Source organism: Schistocerca gregaria, chromosome 2, assembly GCF_023897955.1.
Source record: "Schistocerca gregaria isolate iqSchGreg1 chromosome 2, iqSchGreg1.2, whole genome shotgun sequence".
Taxonomy (NCBI): domain Eukaryota; kingdom Metazoa; phylum Arthropoda; class Insecta; order Orthoptera; family Acrididae; genus Schistocerca; species Schistocerca gregaria.
In genome coordinates this window covers 874,335,395-874,353,913 of record NC_064921.1, presented here as the reverse complement: position 1 = coordinate 874,353,913, position 18,519 = coordinate 874,335,395, and the positions used below count along the sequence as shown (strand labels likewise).

Sequence of the window (18,519 nt, the reverse complement as noted above, 5' to 3'; positions counted from 1 at the left end):
AGTTATGAACTGCAGATTAAAACTGAAGAAACTGCAAAAAGGTGGGAATTTGAGAAGATGGGACCTGGATAAACTGAAAGAACCAGAAGTTATAGAGAGTTTCAGGGAGAGCATTAGGGAATGATTGACAAGAATGGGGGAAAGAAATACGATAGAAGGAGAATGGGTAGCTTTGAGAGATGAAATAGTGAAGGTAGCAGAGGATCAAGTAGGTAAAAATACGAGGGCTAATAGAAATCCTTGGGAAACAGAAGAGATACTGAATTTAACTGATGAAAGGAGAAAATATAAAAATGCACTAAGTGAAGCAGGCAGAAAGAAATACAAATGTCTGAAAAATGAGATTGACAGCAAGTGCAAAATGGCTAAGCAGGGATGGCTAGAGGACAAATTTAAGGATGTAGAGGCACGTATTACTAGGGGTAAGATGGATACTGCCTACGGGAAAATTAAAGAGACCTTTGGAGAAAAGTGAACCACTTGCATGAATATCACGAGCTCAGATGGAAACCCAGTTCTAAGCAAAGAAGGGAAAGCAGAAAGGTGGAAGGAGTATATAGAGAGTCTACACAAGGGCGATGTTCTTGAGCACAATATTATAAAAATGGAACAGAATGTAGATGAAGATGAAATAGGAGATATGATACTGAGTGAAGAGTTCAATAGAGCACTGAAAGACCTAAGTCGAAACAAGGCCCCGGGAGTAGACAACATTTCATTAGAACTACTGACAGCCTTGGGAGAGCCAGGCCTAACAAAACTTTGCCATCTGGTTTGCAAGATGTATGAGACAGGCGAAATATCCTCAGACTTCAAGAAGAATATAATAATTCCAATCCCAAAGAAAGCACGTGTTGACAGACGTGAAAATTACCGAACTATCAGTTTAATAAGCCACGGCTGCAAAATACTAACATCAGTTCTTTACAGATGAATGGAAAAACTGTTAGCAGCCGACCACAGGGGAGATTAGTTTGAAATCCGTATTCAAGCTGAAACACATGAGGCAATACTGACCCTATGACTTATCTTAGAAAATGGATTAAGGAAAGGCAAACCTATGTTTCTAGCATTTGTAGACTTTGAGAAAGCTTTTGACAATGTTGACTGGAATACTCTCTTTCAAATTCTGAAGGTGGCAGGGGTAAAATACAGGGAACAAAAGGCTATTTACAATTTGTACAGGAACCAGATGGCAGTTATAAGAGTCGAGGGGCATGAAAGGGAATCATTGGTTGAGAAGGGAGCGAGACAGGATTGTAGCCTATACCCGATGTTATTCAATCTGTATATTGAGCAAGCAGTAAAGGGAACAAAAGAAAAATTTGGAGTAGAAATTAAAATCCATGGAGAAGAAATAAAACCTTTGAGGTTCGCCGATGACATCGTAATTCTGTCAGAGACAGCAAAGGACCTGGAAGAGCAGCTGAACGGAATGGACATGGTCTTGAAAGGAGGATATAAGATGAACATCAACAAAAGCAAAATGAGGATAATGGAATGTAGTCGAAATAAATTGGGTGATGCTGCGGGAATTTGGTTAGGAAATGAGATGCTTAAAGTAGTAAATGAGTTTTGCTATTTGGGGAGCAAAATAACTGATGATGGTCAAAGTAGAGAGGGTATAAAATGTAGGCAGACAATGGCAAGGAAAGTGTTTTTGATGAAGAGATTTTTGTTAACATCAAGTATAGATTAAAGTGTCACAAAGTTATTTCTGAAAGTATTTGTATGGAGTGTTACCATGTATGGAAGTGAAACATGGACGATAAATAGTTTGGACAAGAAGAGAATTATTATTGTTGTTGTTGTGGTCTTCAGTCCTGAGACAGGTTTGATGCAACTCTCCATGCTACTCTATCCTGTGCAAGGTTCTTCATCTCCCAGTACGTACTGCAACCTACATGCTTCTGCATCTGCTTAATGTATTAATCTCTTGATCTCCCTCTACGATTTTTACCCTCCACGCTGCCCTCCACTACTAAATTGGTGATCCCTTGATGCGTCAGAACATGTCCTACCAACCGATCCCTCCTTCTAGTCAAGTTGTGCCACAAACTCCTCTTCTCCCCAATTCTAATCAATACCTCCTCATTAGTTACATGATCAACCCATCTAATCTTCAGCATTCTTCTGTAGCACCACATAACAAAAGCTTCTATTCTCTTCTTGTCCAAACTAGTTATCGTCCATGTTTCACTTCCATACATGGCTACACTCCATACAAATACTTTCAGAAACGGCTTCCTGACACTTAAACCTATACTCGATGTTAACAAATTTCTCTTCTTCAGAAACATTTTCTTTGCCATTGCCAGTCTACATTTTATATCCTCTCGACTTACAATCATCAGTTATTTTGCTCCCCAAATAGAAAAACTCCTTTCTCCAAAGGTCTCTTTAATTTTCCTATAGGCAGTATCTATTTTACCACTAGTGAGATAAGCCTCTACATCCTTACATTTGCCCTCTAGCCATCCCTGCTTAGCCATGTTGCACTTCCTGTCGATCTCTTTCTTGAGATGTTTGTATTCCTTTTTGCCTGCTTCATTTACTGCCATTTTACATTTTCTCCTTTCATCAATTAAATTCAATATTTCTTCTGTTACCCAAGGATTTCTACTAGCCCTTGTCTTTTTACCTACTTGATCCTCTGCTGCCTTCACTACTTCATCCCTCAAAGCTACCCACTTTTCTTCTACTGTACTTCTTTCCCCCATTCTTGTCAATTGTTCCCTTATGCTCTCCCTGAAACTCAGTACAACCTCTGGTTTCGTCAGTTTGTCCAGGTATCATCTCCTTAAATTTCCACCTTTTTGCAGTTTCTTCAGGTTTAATCTACAGTTCATAACCAATAGATTGTGGTCAGAGTCCACATCTGCCCCTGGAAATGTCTTACAATTTAAAACCTGGTTCCCAAATCTCTGTCTTACCATTATATAATCTATCTGAAACCTGTCAGTATCTCCAGTCTTCTTCCACGTATACAATCTTCTTTTATGATTCTTGAACCAAATGTTAGCTATGATTAAGTTAAGCTCTGTGCAAAATTCTACCAGCAGCTTCCTCTTCCGTTTCTTATCCCCAATCGATATTCACCTACTACATTTCTTTCTCTCCCTTTTCCTACTGACAAATTCCAGTCATCCATGACTATTAAATTTTCATCTCCTTCACTATTGAATAATTTCTTTTATTTCATCACACATTTCTTCAATTTCTTCGTCATCTGCAGAGCTAGTAGGCATATAAACTTGTACTACTGTGGTAAGCGTGGGTTTCTTATCTATCTTTGCCACAATAATGCGTTCACTATCCTGTTTGCAGTAGCTTACCCACATTTCTATTTTCCTATTCATTATTAAACCTACTCCTGCATTACACCTATTTGATTTTGTGTTTATTACCCTATAGTCACCTGACCAGAAGTCTTGTTCCTCCTGCCACCGAACTTCACTAATTCCCACTATATCTAACTTTAACCTATCCATTTCCTTTTTTAAATTTTCTAACCTACCTGCCCGATTAAGGGATCTGACATTCCACGCTCCGGTCCGTAGAACACCAGTTTTCTTTCTCCTGATAACGACATCCTCTTGAGTAGTCCCCGCCCAGAAATCCGAATGCGGGCCTATTTTACCTCGGAATATTTTACCCAAGAGGAGACCATCATGATTTAATCATACAGTAAAACTGCATGCCCTCGGGAAAAATTACGGCCGTAGTTTCCCCTTGCTTTCAGCCGTTCCCAGTACCAGCACAGCAAAGCCGTTTTGGTTATTGTTACAAGGCCAGATCAGTCAATCATCCAGACTGTTACCCCTGCAACTACTGAAAAGGCTGCTGCCCCTCTTCATCACAATTACAAAACTTCACCACCCTGCTCAGGAACAGAATATGTGGGCAATCCCAAAAGATAGGTCTCCTACTTTTTTATAAGTACATAGACCTGTTTATTTCTACAATGGTTTACATCAGTTTACAGCTTGAACATTTAGCTATTTTTCGACATAATCACAATTTTTGTCAATGCATTTTTGGAGACGCTGTTGCAGTTTTTGTATGCCTATGTCATACCAGCTCAGCACCATGCTGTTCAGGTTATGAACCTCTCCTTTCACCTCATCGTCGGAACTGAATCACTGAGACCACAATTAAAACTGACAGGTACTGTGAGACTCTGAAAAGACTCAAACGGGCATTTCAGAACCGGAGAAGAGGAATGTTGAGCAAGGGAGTACACATTCTCCATGAGAAAGCTCGCCCACACATCGCTTGGCAAACCGTTGCTCTACCGCAACTGTTTCAGTGGAACATAATTACCCGCCCACCCTATAGTCCTGACTTGGCACCCAGGGACTATCACCTGTTCCCTAGGTTAAAAGAACATTTGGCCGGAAAGTGATTCAGCTCCAATGATGAGGTGAACGAAGAGGTTCATAGCTTTCTGAACAGCATGGTGGTGAGCTGGTATGACATGGGCATACAAAAACTGCCATAGCATATACAAAAATGCATCGACAGAAATGGTGATTATGTCAAAAAATGGCTAAAGTTTCAAGCTGTGAACTGATGCAAGCTATTGTAGAAGTAAACAGGTCTATCACCATCATCATTATTATTTAAGACTGATTATGCCTTGCAGCGTTCAGTCTGGAGCATAGTCCCCTTTATAAAATTCCTCCATGATCCCCTATTCTGTGCTAACATTGGTGCCTCTTCTGATTTTTAAGCCTATTACTTCAAAATCTTTGTTAGCCGAATCCAGGTACCTTCTCCTTGGCCTGCTCCGACTCCTCCTACCCTCTACTGCTGAACCCATCTCTTGGGTAACCTTGCTTCTCCCATGCGTGTAACATGACCCCACCATCTAAGCCTGTTCATCCTGACTGCTACATCTATAGAGTTCATTCCCAGTTTTTCTTTGATTTCCTCATTGTGGACACCCTCCTGCCATTGTTCCCATCTACTAGTACCTGCAATCATCCTAGCTACTTTCATATCCGTAACCTCAACCTTATTGATATGGTACCCTGAATCCACCCAGCTTTCGCTCCCATACAACAAAGTTGGTCGAAAGATTGAACGGTGCACAGATAACTTAGTCTTGGTACTGACTTTCTTCTTGCAGAAGAGAGTAGATCGTAGCTGAGCACTCACTGCATTAGCTTTGCTACACCTCGCTTCCAGTTCTTTCACTATGTTGCCATCCTGTGAGAATATGCATCCTAAGTACTTGAAACTGTCCACCTGTTCTAACTTTGTTCCTCCTATTTGGCACTCAATCCATTTATCTCTCTTTCCCACTGACATTACTTTAGTTTTGGAGATGCTAATTTTCATACCATAGTCCTTACATTTCTGATCTAGCTCTGAAATATTACTTTGCAAACTTTCAATCGAATCTGCCATCACAACTAAGTCATCCGCATATGCAAGACTGCTTATTTTGTGTTCACACATCTTAATCTCACCCAGCCAGTCTATTGTTTTCAACATATGATCCATATATAATATGAACAACAGTGGAGACAGGTTGCAGCCTTGTCTTACCCCTGAAACTACTCTCAACCATGAACTCAATTTACCGTCAACTCTAACTGCTGCCTGACTCTCCATGTAAAGACCTTTAATTGCTTGCAAAAGTTTGCCTCCTATTCCATAATCTCGTAGAACAGACAATTACTTCCTCCTAGGAACCCCATCATATGCCTTTTCAAGATCTATAAAGCATAGATACAATTCCCTGTTCCATTCATAGCACTTGTCCATTATTTGCCGTAAGCTAAAGATCTGGTCCTGACAACCTCTAAGAGGCCTAAACCCACACCGATTTTCATCCAATTGGTCCTCAACTAATTCTCGCACTTTCCTTTCAACAATACCTGAGAAGATTTTACCCACAACACTGATTAAAGAGATACCTCTGTAGTTGTTACAATATTTTCTGTTTCCATGTTTAAAGATTGGTGTGATTACTGCTTTTGTCCAGTCTAGTGGAACATGTCCTGACTCCCAGGCCATTTCAATTATCCTGTGTAGCCATTTAAGACCTGACATTCCACTGTATTTGATGAGTTCCGACTTAATTTCATCCTCCCCAGCTGCTTTATTGCACTGCAATCTATTGACCATTTTCACCACTTCCTCAAATGTGATCCTATTTCCATCCTCATTCCTATCCCATTGTACATCGAAATCTGAAACATTACTGATCGTATTTTCACCTACATTGAGCAACTCTTCAAAATATTCCCTCCATCTGCCCAAGGAATCCACAGGATTCACAAGCAGTTTTCCTAACTGGTCCAAAATACTTTTCATTTCCTTCTTACCTCGCTTTCAAACACTGCTAATTACACTCAAGAATGGCTTTCCAGCAGCTTGACCCAAAGTCTCCAACTGGTTTCCAAAGTCTTCCCAAGATTTATTCTTGGATGCTGCAATTATCTGTTTGGCTTTGTTTCTTTCTTCAACATAATTTTCTCTGTCTACCTGAGTTCTAGTATGTAGCCATTTTTGATACGCCTTCTTTTTCCTTTTAAAGGCTGCCTTGACTGTGTCATTCCACCATGCTGTTTGCTTCATCCTACCTTTACACACTACTGTTCCAAGACATTCTTTAGCCACTTCTAGTACTGTGTCCCTGTACCTTGTCCATTACTTTTCCAATGACTGTAACTGACTACATTCAACTAACTGGTACCTTTCTGAGATCATTATTATGTACTTGTGCCTGATTTCCTTATCCTGAAGTTTCTCTACTCTTATCCTCCTACATATGGACCTGACCTCCTGCACTTTTGGCCTCACAATACCAATTTCGCTGTAGATTAAATAATGATCAGTGTTATCAAAGAATCACTTTATGTACTTATAAAAAGATAGGAGACCTTACTTTTGGGATTACCCTCATATTATTGTGTTTTCCTTCCTGTTCACATGCACTCCCATTTGCAATTGCTGTTCACACACATCATGTTCAAAAACATATTTTCTAGTTAATGTAACCACACACTTTTTACTTTATAGGAACTATGTTTTTACCTTCGCACTGTCTAGCCACGAACCTTATTGTTTAAACTTTTGCAGTTTCATCATCTTACATAAAGATGTAGTTAGTCTACTTCACACACTAATGTTAGTTTACACTCACAAACATCAAAGCCCTTACATTTGTGTCACTGCATGTTTTACACACTGTTGTCTGGTTCTCAGATTAGGCTAATGTGAAGCTGTATGTAAGACAACCCTTGATCAAAATAACTGATGTACAATCAGCTCTTGCTAAAGCGATTTTCATATTCTGTGTAAAACTTTAAAAAAATATATGACCCTTCCAGGATTCAAAAATGTGACCTGTTGCACTGCAGTCCTATTTCCTAGCTATCTATTGCACCACAGAACACCTGAGAGATGCACCTCTCTGCTTAGTGTCTTCTACACAGCAAATCAGCATTCAGTTTTACCAAAAATAATTTTTTTGTGTTTTGGGTTGTAGCTCATGATGTACTCAACAATCTAGTTACAATATACGGACCCATTTGCAAAATATCTGCAATTCCTTAGTTTTGATCAAATATAATGATGTTGCAGGGAGGGGGGAAAAGAATTTCCATTGTTGCACATATCACACAGACACTCACTGGTCATACCGGACTCAAGAGTCCATTACCACAGCAACATATTTGTTGCACGTATCACCGCTCTAAATGGATGGAGCATAAACAATCAACTTTCGCAAGAGTTCACTATTAACATTCACGAAATTCCTTTCTACTGTCACTGAAAAGTTGTAATTGCATTTTCCATGAGTATATAGCTAAACTATGGCAGTAAAAGTACATAAAAACCTTGCAACTTTGGCGAATGCTCCTCTAACACAAGTATAGTTTCGTTTTGTTCCTAGTCTGTGACTTCACCAAAGCATCAGTCATTAACAGAGTGTTTTTGATCACGTGACCAGATCTTGATATTTAATGATTTTTAAGCTTTAATTATAAACAAACAACATATATTTTGTGATAATATTGACTGTAAATGCTACTTAAATGTTACAATCAATCACAATAACAACAATCTGAAACATATTTTTAATATAGATAAATAGCCTATTACTGAATGTTAGGAAAAGAAGGAAAAGCACAGCACAGAAGAAACATGAAAGAAAAAGGAGGGTTTAGAAAAACAGTTTTAGAAGGGCACATGTAATGAAAGAAAGAGGCATGGGAGGAAGAGCATTCAGATCCTGAATGATGTACTGGATGGCAGTATGCAAAGCAGCATTAAGAAGGAAGTGATGGACTGCCAAAAAATGGAGATGCAAAGGAGTTATTAACATAGCAAAAAACTGACGACGAACACTCTACCTGAGCTGACAATGAAGCTCATGAAGAGAGTATTTGAAATTTTGTGTGTTATCTGCATCACTGAATTTTTAGTTTGTAGCTTTTAATGTGTTGAGTTGGCTCATTTTGTTAGTTCATAATCAAATTATCTATAAGAGAATTGAAGTGGTTCATCAAACTGTTTATCCTCAAAGTGTGTGTGTATGTGTGTGTGTGTGTGAGGGGGGGAGAGGGAGAGAGGGGGGGAGAGAGGGGAGGAGAGGGAGAGAGGGGGAGAGAGAGAGGGGGGAGAGAGGGGGGAGGAGAGGGAGAGAGGGGGAGGGAGAGAGGGGGAGAGAGAGAGAGAGAGAGAGAGAGAGAGAGAGAGAGAGAGAGAGAGAGAGAGGGGAGGAGAGGGAGAGAGGGGGGAGAGGGAGAGAGGGGGGGGAGAGAGAGGTGGGGGGGGGGGGCACGGGGTTCCAGTGCCTTTTCCAATAAATATTTCAGGGCCACTTATGAGTAATTTATGTCTACACTCATATCCGTGCTTTTAAATCCCATTCATCACACAATACTTTTGTCCTGAAGACGATCCATCATTGAAGCACCCAAACACACCTGCTGTTGTCACCACCAATAATCAAATAATAATAATAATAATAATAATAATAATAATAATAATAATAATTACTATTATAATTATAATAACAATACTTTTTTTTTGAGGAAAAACACACTCCAACAATAATGAAATAGCATGGTATGCTGGACCTTAATGTGCTTCAAATACTCACAGAAATCTCCACCATATTTAAGTCCTGATTTGACTACCCATCCTTTTCCACGGAAATGGTGATAGGCGACATACTTTTGCACAAACTCAGCATCTGATGCACGAAATGTCTCCCAAAGTTCTCTTAATGTCATCACTTTGCCTGAGAGGTCCAGTACTTGCAAACATCCAAGAGCATAGGACAGAAAGAAGGCTTCTTCCAGTGTCAAGTGCAAGTGTTCAGGAACTGGATACGGGTTTTGCACCAACCTCGCCTCCAGATTATTTATTACCAATTCCTCTTCTTCACTATCTGAATCACGCAATACAACAACTTCATTTTCAACATTCCTTTGTAATGAAAGGCGCTCACTGGCTGACGGGGACTCGTCATCTGTCCTTGTTTCACTTTTGATCTCTTCTGTATCCATCAGTCTAGTCCTACCTGCTTCAATCACATGTGATCTGTTGTCTTCCTCAACATCACTTCCCCTTTTTTGTGATTTGCTTCTATCTTTGGCACTACCTCCAATCGGGAATCTAGATCCACCACCAGTTCCTGACGAAGTTCCTTCCCCTGCATTTCCATTGTCACTGCTGGTTTGTTCTGATACAGGGTTCACTACAGTTACTCGTTTCTTGGGAGGATCCCTGTGAAATCTTATTGTAGGTGCTTGGTATGAAGTATGCAAAGGCTGTGGTGACACTGTATCTTTTTGTTCACTCTGCCAGTCAGGTGGGAACACTTGAGGACCTTGTTCCTTAACTAAACCTCCAATACTTTGCATTAAATGTGATGATGAATGGTCTGTATCACTGTTGTCCTCTCCTTTTATTAGATATCCACTATTGTCTTCAACTTTCACTGAAATAGCAATCTCTTCAGATTCAGAATCTTCTTTCCACTTGTTTCTCTGCTTCCACTGGCGCTCCGAAATAAATGGAGGAATGCCATTCTTGACTCTTCCAAAAGTGGGAAAATGCCTTGATAGCGAACCTTTCCCAAAGAAACCCTGAAAATATAAACATATTGTAATATCTTCAAAATTGTCAGTAAATAATGTCTGTCTGTAACTAAAAATATCAGAAGTCTAATATTATTCCGGTGAAGCATAATATTACTCCACTATTTAACAATATCAATATCATACAAATAACAAATCATTTATAAATGAATACAACCACCATGACCTATTGGCCGATGAGGATGTGAACCCTTTCACCGTGTCTAGCTCAGGAATAAAATTAACACTCTTTTGACAACATTATGAAAAGGATAGACTGCTACTCACCATATAGTGGAGATGTCAAGTTGCGGACTGGGACAACAAAAAGACTGTTAAACAAGTAAGCTTTTGGCCAAAAGGCCCTGTTCTGAATTAGACCACACACACACACACACACACACACACACACACACACACACACACACACACACACACTTGCACAAACATAACTCTCACACTGCTGCTGCTGCTGTGTCCAGACTGTGAGCAACACAGCACGTGATGGGAGAAGCAATCTGTGTTGTTGTAGCAGGGAGCAGGGGGGGGGGGGGGGGGGGGGGGGGGACTAGACACTTAAACAGACTGTAGGTGCATTGGTGGGATAAAAGGCTATTTAGTGCTGGAGTGGGAACAGGGAAGCACATGGTCGGGTAAGGGCAGTAACTAATGAAGATTGAGGCCAAGAGGGTTAAGGGAATGTTGGATATTTTGCACGGAGAGTTCCCACCTGCCCAATTCGGAAAAGTTGGTGTCAGTAGGGAGGATCCACATGGCATGGGCTGTGAAGCAGTCACTGAAGTGAAGAAAACTGTGTTGGTCAGAATGCTCAGCAACTGGGTGGCCCACCTGTTTCCTGGACACACTTTTTTGGTTGTCATTCATGCAGACAGGCAGCTTGTTGTATTGTCATGGCCACATAGAACAGCACAGTGTCTGCAGCTTAGCTTCTAGATCACATGACTGCTTTCACATGTAATCCTGCCTTTGATGTGATAGGTGACACTTGTGACCGGACAGGAGTGGTTGGTGGTGGGAGGACTTACGGGACGCGTCTTGCATCTAGGTCTGTTACAGAGACATGTGCCATAAGGCAAGGGATTGGAAGCAGGGGTTGAGTAGGAATGGGCGAAGATATTGTGTAGGTTTGGTGGGTGGTGGAATACCACTGTGGGAGGAGTTGGAAGGACAGTGGGTAGGAAATTCTTCATTTTAGAGCAAGAGAAGATGTAGTCAAATCCCTGGCAGAAAATGTGATTCAGTTGCCACAATCATGAATGATGTTGAGTCACAAGGGGACTTTGGGAAGTGGTGGGTGACTGGAAAGATAAGGAACACAAGATCTGTTTCTTTACAAGGTTGAGAGGATAATTATGATTTGTGATGGCCCCAGTGAGACCCCTGGTATATTTCGAGAGGGTCTGCTCATTACTACAGACACGATGGCCAAGAGTGGCTAGGCTGTATGGAAAAGAATTCTTAGTAGGGGATGGGAAGCAGCTGCTGAAGTGAAGGTATTGCTGGTGGTTTATAGTTTTGATATGGATGGAGGTCTGACGTAGCAATTTTTGAGGTGGAGGACAACATCAAAGAAGGCAGTTTGTTGGGCTGAGGAGAACCAGGTGAAGCAATTGAGAGAGAAAATGTTGATGTTCTGGAGGTAGGGTGCCCTCACCCTCGATCCAGGTCATGAAGATGACATCAAAAACTCCGCCAGCTGTCAGATTTGTCCACCTACAAACTGTGCCACAGTGACCCCTTCCCAGAAATCCAATAGGATCTCCACTCTTTCCTCAAACCCTTAGGCCAATCCCAGAACCTGTCCCCTGGGTCTCTCTCCCCTCACTCCTACCTCCTACTTGCTTCCTAAAGTCCATAAACCCAACCACCCAGGACCCACCATTGTGGCCGGTTATTTTCCCCACTGAGAGAATGACTACTCCCATAGTTCAGCCTACGATCCATAACCTACTCTACTACATAGAAGACACCAATCATTTCCTCCACCAACTCATCACAGTTCCTGTTCCTTTAGCACATGGCACCCTGCTCATCACTACTGATGGCACCTCCCTCTACACTAATATCCCAAATGCCTATGGTCTTGCTGCTATTGAATAATACCTTTCTCAATATCCGAATGTCTTCCAACTTACAACCTCCTTCCTGGTAACATGAGCATCTATATCCTTACCTGCAAGTACTTCACCTTTGAAGGTATCTCCTACAAACAGGTCCATGGTACAGCAATGGGCACCCACATGGCACCATCCTGTGCCACCCTATTCATGGGCCATCTAAAGGAATCTTTCCTAACCACCCAAACTCCTCACCTTGTTCAGATTCACTTATCACACCTTCATGATCCAGATCGAGGGTGAGGATATCCTATCCACATTTCTCCAGAATCTATGGCATCCTATGCACATTCCTCCAGAGCCACAACACCTTCTCTCCCATTCACTTCATCTGATCCTTATCAAACCAACAAGCAACTTTGCTCGGTGCTGACCTCCAACTCAAACATGGCTGCATCAGTACCTCTGTCCATACCAAAACTATCACCCACCAGCAATACTTACACTCTGATAGCTGCCACCAATCCCATACCAAGAAGTCCTTTCCATACAGCCTAGCCACCCGTAGCCACCACATCTGCAGTGACGAGCAGACCCTCTCGAAACGTATCAAGCAGCTCACTGAGGTCTTCATAGATTGAAATTACCATCACAACCTTGTACAGAAACAGATCTCTTGTGCCTTGTCTCTCCAGTCACCCACCATCTCCCTAAGTCCCACTGTCTGGCCACAAAGGAGTATTCCCCTTGTGACTCACTACCATTCAGAACAGGAGCAACTGAATCACATTCTAAGCCATGTTTTGACTAAGTCTCGTCTTGCCCTGAAATGAAGAATGTGTTAACAATTATCCTTCCCACCCCTCCTATAGTGGTATTCCACATCCACCAAACCTACACAATATCCTCCTCCATCTCTGCTAACAACCCCTTGCCTCGTGGCTGATATTCCCGTAACAGATCTATATGCAAGACCTTTCCCACACATCCTGCCACTACCACCTACTCCAGTCTGGTCACAAGCATCACCTATACCATCAGAGGCAGGGCTACAGGCAGGTCTACCTCCCCCCCCCCCCAACCACCACCACCACCACCACCACCACCACCACCACCACCACCACCACCTAACCCCAACTGAACCTAGCTGCTCTACCTTCCCCCATCTCAATTTGTATGTTCCCACAAGCAACGCTTTACCACCACCACCACCCCATCACTACCGTGCTATCCCTTCCCCTCATCACCTAAGCCTCCTCCTCATGCCCCACCACCCAGATTGCTTCTCCCATCATGCACTGTTGCATGCAGTCTGACCTCAGCAGCCAGACAGTGGTCATGTGGGTGAGAGTTGTGTTTACATGAATGTGTGTGTGTGTGTATTTTTTATAATTACTTGTTCAGCAGTGTTTTTGCTGCATCTGTCTGCAACTCTACATCTCCACTACATGCAATCTATCCTTTTCGTAATATTGTAATTATTCTTTCCTGAACTTTCCATTTTTTGATTAACAGATCTTTAGTGTCAAATGGACCCCTTTCAAGGTGCCCCAGTCAACATTAACTTAGGGATGGGAAAAACTGACTGGTTAAAAGCGATTCCAGTATTTCAGTTCTGTATAACCAGGACTTTTTGTTATTTGTCTGATCTCAGTTATGAGAGGTGTTTTCTATTTTTTTTAATAATCACCTAGTTAAAAAATGAAATATTAATTAGCCTTAGCAGCCATGATAAAATTTTTCATTTTTAAACAATCCTGTTTTTAAAAAATGAGTAATTTTTATTTACGAAATCTGAACTGGCTTGAAATACTGCATTATTATAGAAATTGGGAAGGGGATCAGTGCTGTTTTAATAACAATGCTGATAGAAATGAGCAACAAACACTTGGCATAAGAAATGGTACAATATTATTGAGACAATAATGTCCCTGTTGCCATGTGTCAATGGTTTAAGGTATGCCTGTATGTGTAGTGTGGAAGACTTGCCCCCAATAGTTCTATAAGGCAGTTTCCTGCTTTGTCACTGGACATCTGTTATATTGCAAAATGGTGCCAAGACGTAGTCTGGAAATATTTTTATTAAGTGACATGACAATGAAGTACAATGCTTCATTTACTTTAAAAGATTAGAGCTGCCTGCCATTTCTATGAAATATTAAAAGAGTAAGGAAATTATGGTAACAGTAATAATTTAAAAACTTAATAATAATTCATTCATAGTATAAAAACTGAGAGTAGCTGATTTGCTGCCTTTGTCTACATAGTATGCATTTATCTGCTTATAGCCTCTGAAACCTGACAATTTAACACAAAAAACAGAGTTCCTCAACATCAGTTTTCGTTCCCTTAGCACCGATTATTCATAATGCCCAAGCAGTGGGATGATCAATTATAACATGATCTTTGAGCAAGTTTGAAAAAATTAAAATAAATAGGAGAGCCATGGTGATTTTTTGTATTATTCAGCCACTTAGGTTTACTACTTTTCTTGAAAAGCAGGAAACAGTGGGTGCGCCAAGTTTTTTTTTTTTTAGTTTTCCTAATTAATTTAATATTTTGATTTTACATGCCTTGTAATTGAGTGAGCCAAAATTTTCCAGTCTCTGTTTGATTTTTACATTTAACACAGAAAATAACAGGAATAAAAAACCGAAAACTCGTTATTTCAGGAACCTGTTATTTTGAGAGGTTTTAATTGTCAGGTTAAACTGGCTTGGAAAAAAAGATATAACTGAAAACTAGTTGTTTCAGCAATAACCACTATACCTACATCAGTCCTGCAACTAGCATAAATTTACCATTTGCTACCATTTAAAAGCTATCATTAGTCTACATTTCAACGCTGTCAGCTGTGCCCTTGCTGTTGTTATTGCTGATAGATGGACTTAGTAAATGCTGACAGAAGAAAAGTGTAATGGCACTGAAAGAGACATTTGTTCAACTGCTCCGATTGTGATGAACAAATGTTTAATATAGGCTAAATGCAAAAGGTGGAAGGGGTAGCTACAAACAAGACCTAGCTGAGTTTTAAGGTGGGAGGCTTTTCAGGAAATGCTAGAGGAACAGTTCCCAAAGGCACAGTTCCAAGAAGCTGATACTGGCAGTTAGAAGTCAAACTGGAAAAGCAGTTACGCGATTGTTGAAGTTCTTCATATTGTGTTTTGCAGCATGCTCAAAACTAGGTAGTCAACAGTTAGCCATAGTTTCTCTGCAGAATTTCATGCAAGTAGACAGAATGAACTGCACAGTAACTGAAGGACATGTGGAATGTAATGTGACTGCTTTCACACGAATCCTTATTTTTGATTGTGTGGGAAATCTGCGTGAAAAGACTACAGTCGGAGATGGTGGGTGGGAGTATGAGACAAGTGGTGTACCTGGTTTGTTCACAGGGGGGTGCAGAATTAGGAACTAAGTAGCTTAGGAAAGAACAAACATGTTGAGCAAGAAGGTAGTCAATTTTCAATTAGTCATAGTTTCACAAATTATTCTTTAAGTAGACAGCACATGACACTGAATAGGGGCTGTAGGACATGTGGAAACTAATGTGACTTCCTTCACCTGAGTCCCTATCTTTGATCGTGTACAAAATACATATAACAGAGCTACAATCAGACGCAATAAGGGGCAAAGTAGCTTGGGGTGGACTAAAATACTGTGTATGTGACAGATCTGGACAGTAAGAACAAGACTTTGAGTAGGGTATGTCTCATCGCGAAGCATGATGAGCAGTAGTCAAAGCCCTTACGAAGCTTCTCTGGGTTTTATGTGAAACTGTATGAACTGGCCAGTGGCTGTATCACAGTGGCAACAGTTTTACTGATGTCCAGAAAATAACACACATCTCTGGACTAGCTGGAGGCATACTGACTGTAAAGGTTCTATGAAAGTCATTAACATACACTCCTGGAAATGGAAAAAAGAACACATTGACACCGGTGTGTCAGACCCACCATACTTGCTCCGGACACTGCGAGAGGGCTGTACAAGCAATGATCACACGCACGGCACTGCGGACACACCAGGAACCGCGGTGTTGGCCGTCGAATGGCGCTAGCTGCGCAGCATTTGTGCACCGCCGCCGTCAGTGTCAGCCAGTTTGCCGTGGCCTACGGAGCTCCATCGCAGTCTTTAACACTGGTAGCATGCCGCGGCAGCGTGGACGTGAACCGTATGTGCAGTTGACGGACTTTGAGCGAGGGCGTATAGTGGGCATGCGGGAGTCCGGGTGGACGTACCGCCGAATTGCTCAACACGTGGGGCGTGAGGTCTCCACAGTACATCGATGTTGTTGCCAGTGGTCGGTGGAAGGTTCATGTGCCCGTCGACCTGGGACCGGACCGCAGCGACGCACGCCAAGACCGAGGGATCCTACGCAGTGCCGTAGGGGACCGCACCGCCACTTCCCAGCAAATTAGGGACACTGTTGCTCCTGGGGTATCGGCGAGGACCATTCGCAACCGTCTCCATGAAGCTGGGCTACGGTCCCGCACACCGTTAGGCCGTCTTCTGCTCACGCCCCAACATTGTGCAGCCCGCCTCCAGTGGTGTCGCGACAGGTGTGAATGGAGGGACGAATGGAGACGTGTCGTCTTCAGCGATGAGAGTCGCTTCTGCCTTGGTGCCAATGATGGTCGTATGCGTGTTTGGCGCCGTGCAGGTGAGCGCCACAATCAGGGCTGCATACGACCGAGGCACACAGGGCCAACACCCGGCATCATGGTGTGGGGAGCGATCTCCTACACTGGCCGTACACCTCTGGTGATCGTCGAGGGGACGCTGAATAGTGCACGGTACATCCAAACCGTCATCGAACCTATCGTTCTACCATTCCTAGACCGGCAAGGAAACTTGCTGTTCCAACAGGACAATGCACTTCCGCATGTATCCCGTGCCACCCAACGTGCTCTACAAGGTGTAAGTCAACTACCCTGGCCAGCAAGATCTCCGGATCTGTCCCCCATTGAGCATGTTTGGGACTGGATGAAGCGTCGTCTCACGCGGTCTGCACGTCCAGCACGAACGCTGGTCCAACTGAGGCGCCAGGTGGAAATGGCATGGCAAAGCGTTCCACAGGACTACATCCAGCATCTCTACGATCGTCTCCATGGGAGAATAGCAGCCTGCATTGCTGCGAAAGGTGGATATACACTGTACTAGTGCCGACATTGTGCATGCTCTGTTGCCTGTGGTTCTGTCAGTGTGATCATGTGATGTATCTGACCCCAGGAATGTGTCAATAAAGTTTCCGCTTCCTGGGACAATGAATTCACGGTATTCTTATTTCAATTTCCAGGAGTGTATTTGGATAATTCCAGCTTCTCAATGCAGATCCAAAGCCTAAGAATGTTGATACTGTAGACGAACAGCATTTTGACATGGAACACGTGACAGATGGAAAAATTGGGGAATGTTGGTGGTTCATGTTCGTGATACGAAATTAGTTTCTTCTAATATGTTTTTAAAACTACTTCTATAATTGTCTTTTCATTTTTCAACCTGTCTTTCACCATATTTTATCTCTTACCAGTCTCACCATGTACTCTTGCTCTGTTTCCATCAGTTTGAAAAACAAGCCTTTGCCCTACATAAAATCTTGCCTGACATTCTCTTCCTGAAGCCCTCCGTGGGTCTTATAATCTTTTAAGGGACTTGAAATAAGAATCAGTATCTCTGCATACCACCCACCCTTTCCCAAAGACGTTCACCTTTTCAGTAACATTACTAGGGAGCACTTGGCGCTCTGACTTTGCATAATGACATCATTCAAATACATTTCTTACCTAAACACCTCTGTTCCTTCCACAAAATACATTTACTCTGTAACACTACTTTCCTGTACTCCAACTCTAGAATCATTATTGTCCGCCAACAGTTGAAGTGACATTTGTATGATTATCTGAAATAGGTAAATAAGCTATGTGTGTCTTATTCCATTCTGGGAGTGTAACTGTTCACTAGTAAATTTATCAATTGTATTTAACTTTCTATAGACCACAGACGTCTCAAATCTCAGGAACTTCTTTCTCTTCCCCTTTAAATAAATAAAACCTATATCTAACCCGGCTCTTAACACTGTTGTCAACCTGGCCCCTTCCCCCTTTTCACTATCCCAAAAAAAGTTTTAGCTATCTTGAAAGCTCTCACCTCTAGATACACAGCAATGAGACATCATGTGTCACAAAGATTTGCATATTCAATTTTTGATGTCACTTGTGTATTTTGTTTATAATTTATCATTAGTTCTTCTGTGGGAAACCCAGTCATTTGATTTTGGGGGTTGGTTCATATCTGACATGTCATGTTCATTGATTTTGTAAAGAGCAGCTTACATT

The 18,519-nt window shown here is 41.9% G+C and overlaps 1 protein-coding gene across 1 annotated transcript in view; it reads right to left on the bottom strand.

The window, feature by feature from the left end:
• Positions 1-18,519, bottom strand: part of LOC126335278 (tRNA-splicing endonuclease subunit Sen2) — a 57,571-nt gene that overhangs the window by 25,869 nt on the left and 13,183 nt on the right. Inside the window, exon 2 of the mRNA XM_049998342.1 lies at positions 9,122-10,112. Within this exon, the coding sequence (XP_049854299.1) occupies positions 9,122-10,112 (991 nt within the window). The remainder of the gene's footprint in view (positions 1-9,121; positions 10,113-18,519) is intronic.